Genomic DNA, 8,251 nt, shown 5'->3' with positions numbered 1-8,251 from the left:
TATATATATATATATATATATACATTATATATATATATATATATATATATTAAAGTACAGTAGTCACGTAGTGACGTTTTTTGATCCACTTCAAATGTTGAATACTGTAGATAAGCTGTTAATTTAATAATAATATTTCATAATATTACTGTTTTACTGTATTTGTGTTCAAATAAATGCGACCTTAAGCATAAGAGACTTGAGAAACATGAAGAACAGCTTACCAAACACAAACTTATTGAATGGTATTTTGAGACACAAGAATCTTTCTTGTAGGGGTGGGCGCTATACCGGTATGAAAGTGACAACCGGTATTATGTTGTTCCATTATATGGATTTTGTTATACCGTGGATACCGTTATATAATCATGAATTCAAAATTTGCATTTATATAGTTTTGTTCAATTTGGTACGCTTTGCAAATTTTAACATAAATGACGATAAAGAGTCGAGGCTGAACGTTGTTGTCCTCTATGTGCAACGCCGTACTACACAGGCATTAATAATCAAACACAGAACATCGTAACAGACCAAATTAATAAAGCACAAATTGCCTACTCCAGTGGTTCCCAAACTGGGGGATGCGGAGCTATGACAAGGGGGGCACGGCAAAGCTGAGGGATAGTGTACAGTCAGCAGATTATTTTGCAAAAGAAACCTCTGCAGGGTGATAAAGACTGCACTACGTAATTTTCCCGCTTATCATGCGGCCACTTTTCTGATAAGTAAATAATTGAGCACAAAATATTAATTTGACATATTTTAATTACCTCAACATGACTCGCAGTACTGCTCCGTTATCACTTGTAGCAGTTGTGGTTGTATCAATAACAGACCACTAGATGGCGCGATTGAAGAATCACAGAGTTGTATTGCAGGGAGCCATGTTGAAATATAAACGAACGATGTATGGTTCTGCTCTAAGCATAAAAGTTACAAGTTTGTGAAAGGACTTCCAGTGCCAGGTAAACGTAAAGCAGATTATAAATATACTTAAGATTCACAAATACCAAAACAACGTGTCTACACCAGTAGAAATATAAATGAACGATGCATGGTTCTGCTCTAAGCATAAAAGTTACAAGTTTGTGAAAGGACTTCCAGTGCCAGGTAAACGTAAAGCAGATTATAAATATACTTAAGATTCACAAATACCAAAACAACGTGTCTACACCAGACCCGAGTGGCGCGATTTGACAAAAGCAAATAGAACCCAGTGATGTTCTCTGCTGTGGATGCGGCGCAACACAACAAATCCATGACAGTAAAGTGATGCCACGTTCTATTTCTGATGAAGACTTTTCAGGTCTATGTCCAATCCCTCACTTTTTCTAGTTATATAAGGTTAAAATATTTTGCCTGTCATTTTTTTTTCTCATATCGCAATATATTGCCTGGACAGTGTAAAATATTGTGATATGAATTTTAGCTCATATCGCCTACCCCTACTTTCTTGCGCACATCCAAAAAAACACTTTACTACACCTACTTAATCTGTTTCTATTGGCCAGACAGTGCAGACATATGTTGCAGCTTTTATGCTGAATCTTAAGAGTTTGGCAGTGAATCACTTTAAAAACTTTAAACAGTGTTTAAAGGAATTAAATTCACTTGACTTCAGGAGGATTTTAGGAGGTAACTAAAGATTTCCACTGTGTGACGAGCAAAAAGTGTACAGATATGTTTTCCCCATAATTTTAGATAATATATCTATTGTTTTATACTTTTCAACTAAACAGTCTTCTTTCTGTCACGCATTTGGTTTGAAATGTACGCTTGTGCTATTTATCTTCCAAATAAATGCCAGTTGGTTTGATATTTTAGCCACTATTTGTAACACTTTCTCCTTTTCTTTAACAGTAACATCCCTAGTGTAGGAAGTGCAGCTGAGCAGGACCAGAGCTGCACCCCTCAGACACACAACACCTTTATGTCTAACAGCGCCCCTCCCAGCAACAGCGGCGCTGGCATCCTGCCCTCCCCTGCCACCCCTCGAATCTCTGCCCCGATGCCACGGACACCCCGGACCCCACGCACCCCCAGAGGCCCTGCCAGCGTCCAAGGCTCGCTGAAATACGAGAACTCCGACCTCTACTCTCCCGCCTCTACGCCCTCCACCTGCAGACCTTTAAATTCGGTCGAGCCGGCCACTGTGCCCTCCATCCCAGAAGCTCACAGTCTATACTTCACCCTCATCCTCTCCGAGTCGGTCATGAACCTCTTCAAGGACTGCAACTTTGACAGCTGTTGCATCTGCGTCTGCAACATGGACATTACGGGGGCGGATGTGGGCGTCTACATCAGCGATCCCAACATGGATTCGCAGTACTCAAGCATGGACCCCTGCTCCTGCGGTTTTAGCGCTGTCATGAACCGTCGCTATGGCAACGGGGCAGGCCTCTTTCTGGAGGACGAGATGGACATCATGGGGCGGGGTTCGGATGCCGGACGGGAGACTGAGAAGCACTTTGAGGCTGTACGCACAGCCTGCCTTCAGAGAGGGGCGGCCCTTAAAGAGCAGGTCCCGGATGATCTAATCCTCCTGCTGCAGGATCTGTGCACTAACCCCTTCTCCCCAATCATCAGGCCAGAACATCCCAGCACCAGTCTCAAGCCCCCCATGCGCCTGGAGGAGAGGGACTATTACAGTGACTGCTACTTGGCTCTGGAGCACGGCAGACAGTTCATGGACAACATGTCAGGAGGAAAAGTCGATGAGACACTGGTCAAGAGCTCCTCTTTACACCACTGGGCCAAACGCAACGGTGAGACTTCCTTCAATTCAAGTTTATTTGTATAGCGGTTTTTACGATACAAATCATTGCAAAGCAACTTTACAGAAAATTAAGTTTCTACAATATTTAGTAGTAGCTTATCAGTGGTGACTGTCAGTTTATGTACATATGGCAGAAATGTACGGAAAAATCAATTAAAGATGTAATCAAACAGACGATGAACACTATTAACAGCAATTATTATATGATGCAATCAAACTTATAGCAAAATTTGGTAGTTCTGTATGTTGTTTCAGGGTTGGCATCATCTGAGGTCCTCTGTGATGTTGTTGATCAATTGTTTTTATTCTTTTACTTTTATTTTTACACTGCTCATTCAGTGCAAGGTTTTTAGCAGTGGTTCAAAACCAAAGAGCCGGGGTCCACAAGATGACTAAAAAGAATTTAAATTAATACATTATCAATATGTTTCTTTCAAGTTTAAAGGCAGATTTTTGCTCCTAAGTGAAAGTTGTAGAAACTAGACCATTAATTGTGCTTTTAAACTACTCTTTATGGTCAGAACATGACAAACACTTCACGTTTTTGAATTCTTTACACTTTTCCAGTCATTTTTCCTTAACAAAATAAATAGCTTAATATAAAAAACAATTTCTTATTTTCTGCATGTTGAGTGCTATTGTTTCAAATCATGAAACAGGTTTGCCTGACTTTGATGATGCGTACCTTCAGCACAGTTTGCAGTGCAGGCTGCAATATTAATATAACTTATTTGTCTCTTAGAAATGATTTGACAGTAGCTTGAGTTAGTATTCAGATGTAAATTTGTTTGTCAAAAGCAGTAACATCTGTAAAAAATAACTTCTTTTTTTATATGGTGAAATTTAATTATTCTGACTGTTTGAGTGTTATTAAAATGAACCATTGTTCTTCTATAGTAGCATGTATTTAGATAATGATAACCACAGTTAAAACCTCAATACCATGGTAAACGTATCTATATGGTTTCCAGGTATTTGTATGAAAAACAGTAGTCTAAATACATTTAGTACAAATGCACAAACACTATAGCATAATCACAAACAATACAGTAATTATATCCCATTACTCCTTTAATACATGTCTACATTAATAATATAATAAAATTCTATATGAATATAACCCACATTTCTGCCACAATACCATGGTCCACTTGTTACTACAGTGAATCCATGGTAAATGATGACGATTTGTAGATTGAAAACCTTCTGACTGAATTGTTGCACATAGTGTTTCTGCTGTTTGTCAGCGCGGTTTCATCTGGCTCTAAACTAGTTTAAATCTGTGAGTCATTTGTGTTCTTCGCTGTTTTAAGCGCTACACACTAGGGTTGGGTACCGAAACCCGGTACCAATATGGCACCGGTACCTATGTACCTGGTATGTACTAGAACCGAATCAGAATGCAGATTTCGGTGCCATGCCTGAGCGATCGATTGAAATATTTGTCCTCTGGTTCTCCGAAACTGACGTAAAAAGTATCATCACCGGCACCGCACGTGAAAAATAATTTCCCGGCTGAGAAAATGCACGTGAACTCAAGTCGGAAAGCTCTAAAAATACAAATCCAACAAATCTTTGTAGTAAAGAGAGTGTCCATGTTGTTTTCACATTCCGACCAAACCAGGCAGGATTTGGTTCAGTCCATGGGTTGTTGATTGGATGAAGGCAGAACAGAATATGAGCTTGGCAGGCTATTGTAAGAAAAGGGTGAAATGAAGTCCAGCATGTGTCGCCAGAACAATCCAGTTATAGATATGTAGATGCTGTAAACCGATATTGTGAATTTTCATTTCATGCAGACCTGTTGCAAATTCTGCAAGTAACCAACAAAACTGCTTTCTCAAACTAAATGGGCTCATGAGTAAATCTATTTGAAGTCAAATCTGGTGCTTGAAAAACACTCCTCTCTCTGTGTTCTTGCAGCTTTCGATATGAACATGCTGTTCTCCCAGGACGTGCTGAGGATGCTGCTGTCGCTGCAGCCTGTCCTGCAGGACACCATCCAGAAGAAGAGGTCTGTGCGCTCTTGGGGAGTCCAGGGCCCCCTCACCTGGCAGCAGTTCCACAAGATGGCTGGCAGGGGATCGTACGGTAGGCATAACTCAACATACACCATCCTCTGCATCATTTATATATGATACAGGCATATTTACCCAACTCTTTTCTCTCAGGCACAGATGAATCTCCAGAGCCCCTCCCCATCCCCACCTTACTGGTGGGTAATGAGTATGACTTCGTGGTGCTGTCTCCTTTTGCTCTGCCGTACTGGGAGAAGCTTCTGTTGGACCCCTACAGCTCTCAGCGGGATATCGGATACATGGTGGTGTGTCCTGACAACGAAGCCCTGCTTAATGGAGCCAGAACTTTCTTCAGAGATTTGACAGCTGTATATGAGGTTAGAACGTGTAAAAGTATGAACTCGCAACGTGATTTGCAAATCATCTTTATTTCATTGCAAAATTAAAAAAAATATACGCATGTCCGGTTTTTCATATGAAATTGGCACACTCAATTATATGGTATATTGCAAGTCTCAACCATCTGATTATCTGCTGTAAAATTACAAAACTATATTATCGCCCAGCTCTTTTTAAGTTTTATATACAAGTAATATCGTGAAAAATTTAAGGGGGTCTGAATACTTTCCGTACCCACTGTACACTAAATGTGACTATAAGGCATAAAGATTATATATTATGATGTTATGAACATGAATTTCATGGTTTTCTGTAAAGCTGCTTTGAAACAATGTGTATTGTGAAAAGCACTATACAAATAAAATGGACTTGACATGATTTATTATTGTTTGACAGTCCTGTCGGCTCGGTCAGCACAGGCCCATCGCCAAGTCTCACACTGATGGCATTGTGACGGTGAGCGATACTGGATCCAAAGCTCTCACAGACCAGACTCTCACTGACTGGCTCCCAAAAACCATCAACAGCAGCAGTGAGGTGTTTAACAAGCTCAAACTCTACGCACAAGTGTGCTGTCACGACTTGGGTATGTGCACAAACAAATTATGATGTTGTGCGGACAGTGTAAATACAACAATCTTATACTATTTCTTATCTCTTCAGCGTCCATTCTGGCATCCCAGTCTTTGGACAGCTCACTGCTTTCCCAGCGAAACCCAACCAGCTCTACACAAACTTCCAGCTCTGGCAGCCCCGTAACGGCCGCTCAGAACGCCACCCCATCCACCAACAGCACCTCCAGCACTAACACCACTACCACCACCACATCCACCACCCCTTCCTCCTGCTCTCAGGGCATAGGCACCATGCCGTCTTCCAAGCCCAACTCACTGCCTCCTTTTGGGGGCTTGCAGTCCAGCCAGCCGAGTGGTGGTCAGAGTGCAGGGACTCTGGGGGATGGCACATCGGCCACCAGCCAACCTCAGGTCCAGTCTGAGCCTGCAGAGAGGTACCACCTTTCACATCCAAACAGTCTTGTTACTGATTCTCTCAGATGTGATCTCTGATCTGTGATTTATCGGTGTCACAGCACAATGGAGAGAGAGAAGGTGGGGGTGCCGACTGACGGAGACTCCCATGCTGTCACCTATCCTCCCGCTATAGTGATCTACATCGTAAACCCGTTCAGCTATGAGGAGACAGGCCAAGGCGGCAATTCTAGTGTGTGGACGATGGGTCTTCTTCGCTGTTATCTAGAGATGCTTCAGTCTCTTCCCCCTCACATCAGGAATGCCGTATATGTCCAAGTAAGAATCCATCTGATCCGTGCTTTCTGACTCTTAACGTCATGTTGCTTGGATTTAAACATCCTGTGTTTTCTTCTACCAGATTATACCCAGCCAGTACTTACTGCAGCCGGTCTGGAGTGAGGAGCGCCGTATATACGCACAGCACCTGAAGTCTCTGGCTTTCTCAGTTTACACTCAGTGCAGACGGCGTCTGCCAACCTCCACTAACGTCAAAACGCTAACAGGCTTCGGCCCCGGCCTGGCCATTGACACTGCACTACAGAGCAAAGAGGTACTCCTAATAATTGCCAATATATTAGACAAAGGGTTTTCAAATTAAATAGCTTTCAGTACAGACTGGTCAAATGTTATATTTCCGTTTCTTTCATTCTTTTTAAAAATTAGGGGCTCAAAGGGAGTCCTAGAAGGACTTCACTTTTTCCACATTTTGTTATGTTACGGCCTTATTCCAAAATGGATTAAATTCATTATTTTCCTCAAAATTCTACAAACAATATCCCATAATGACAACGTGAAAGAAGTTTGTTTGAAATCTTTGCACATTTATTAAAAATAAAAAACGTAAAAATCACATGTACATAAGTATTCGCAGCATTTGCCATGACACTCAAAATTGAGCTCAGGTGCATTCTGATCATGCACTGATCATCCTTCCTTGAGATGTTTCTACAACTTGATTGGAGTCCACCTGTGGTAAATTCAGTTGATTGGACATTATTTGGATAGGCACACATCTGTCTATATAATAGGGGTGGAACGGTTCGCGGAAAAAAATTGAACAGTACGGTTCTCCACACATGGTTCGGCACGCGCTAGGACTGCGGTTCAATGTAAATCTGACAACGCATCTGTAATATGGTTCGCTATAAATAACACGTAAAACAAACAGGGTTCGGCTAATGTATGTTTCTGTTGATGGATGCGCATTCTGGCTTCCCAGTACATTACAACAGCGATGGGAAAAAAACAAAAAAAACATGGACAAACCATTCACTCTTGTTCAATGCGAATGCCATATGCTGGAATATGAGCAGTCATTTATTACGTCATCACCTGGGTGCTGATAGCGCGCGCGCACAGCACAGGTGAGACCTGAACAGCACACGTTGATATCTGTTTAAACTAAACTCGTTTAAGCTTTGCCAGTTTAAACATTTAAGAGCCAGAGGACGCAAGCTCGTGCGTGCAGTGAGAAGATTTGTGCATCCGAAGCGTGCAAACCCGCGCCTCAGAACGCGCAAATATTAAGCTTTCTCTGAAGTATTGTGTTTAAATGGACAAATTCACACAAAAATTATGTCAAAATGCCCGTCTTTGTAAGTATCCTATAGCAGACATAGCCGGCTGTATCAGTGCACTGGATCAGTGCATTCTCTTAGGGCCTGTTTACACCTGGTCATTTCATGCGTTTTTGCTGATCGGATATCTATCTGATTCGTTAAAAAAGTTTACACTTGGCCACATAAATGTGTCGTCGCAAAACGGATTTAAATCCGATCTTCAATTCCCGCGCTATATTTAAATTCAACGGAGTTCACGTCAACGAAATCAAAAGATAAGCGATGCATTTTATTAATTATCAGCTCATTTAAAGATCAAAGACAGCAATAGGAGAGCGCGCGGCATCAGCACTGGAAAGATAAGTTTGTCTTACTACTTTTAATGAAAATGATTGTGTGTTGACCATCTGCGTCTTACTTTCAGTTTCATTCATGTCAGCTTGCTGAAGAGATACTCAGCTACTCGTC

At 41.5% G+C, this 8,251-nt stretch overlaps 1 protein-coding gene across 2 annotated transcripts in view; it reads left to right on the top strand.

The window, feature by feature from the left end:
- The window catches only part of LOC107726096 (mediator of RNA polymerase II transcription subunit 13-like), a 40,747-nt gene that overhangs the window by 23,249 nt on the left and 9,247 nt on the right, over positions 1–8,251 (top strand). For both annotated transcript variants that reach the window (XM_016535579.1, XM_016535578.1), the window contains exons 16-22: positions 1,861–2,765; positions 4,700–4,867; positions 4,948–5,171; positions 5,590–5,779; positions 5,857–6,202; positions 6,284–6,500; positions 6,583–6,774. In XM_016535579.1, coding sequence (XP_016391065.1) covers positions 1,861–2,765; positions 4,700–4,867; positions 4,948–5,171; positions 5,590–5,779; positions 5,857–6,202; positions 6,284–6,500; positions 6,583–6,774 — 2,242 coding nt within the window. The remainder of the gene's footprint in view (positions 1–1,860; positions 2,766–4,699; positions 4,868–4,947; positions 5,172–5,589; positions 5,780–5,856; positions 6,203–6,283; positions 6,501–6,582; positions 6,775–8,251) is intronic.

This window comes from Sinocyclocheilus rhinocerous, unplaced genomic scaffold (assembly GCF_001515625.1).
Source record: "Sinocyclocheilus rhinocerous isolate Xijiao unplaced genomic scaffold, SAMN03320098_v1.1 scaffold816, whole genome shotgun sequence".
NCBI classification, from domain to species: domain Eukaryota; kingdom Metazoa; phylum Chordata; class Actinopteri; order Cypriniformes; family Cyprinidae; genus Sinocyclocheilus; species Sinocyclocheilus rhinocerous.
This window is presented reverse-complemented; position numbering and strand designations above follow the sequence as displayed.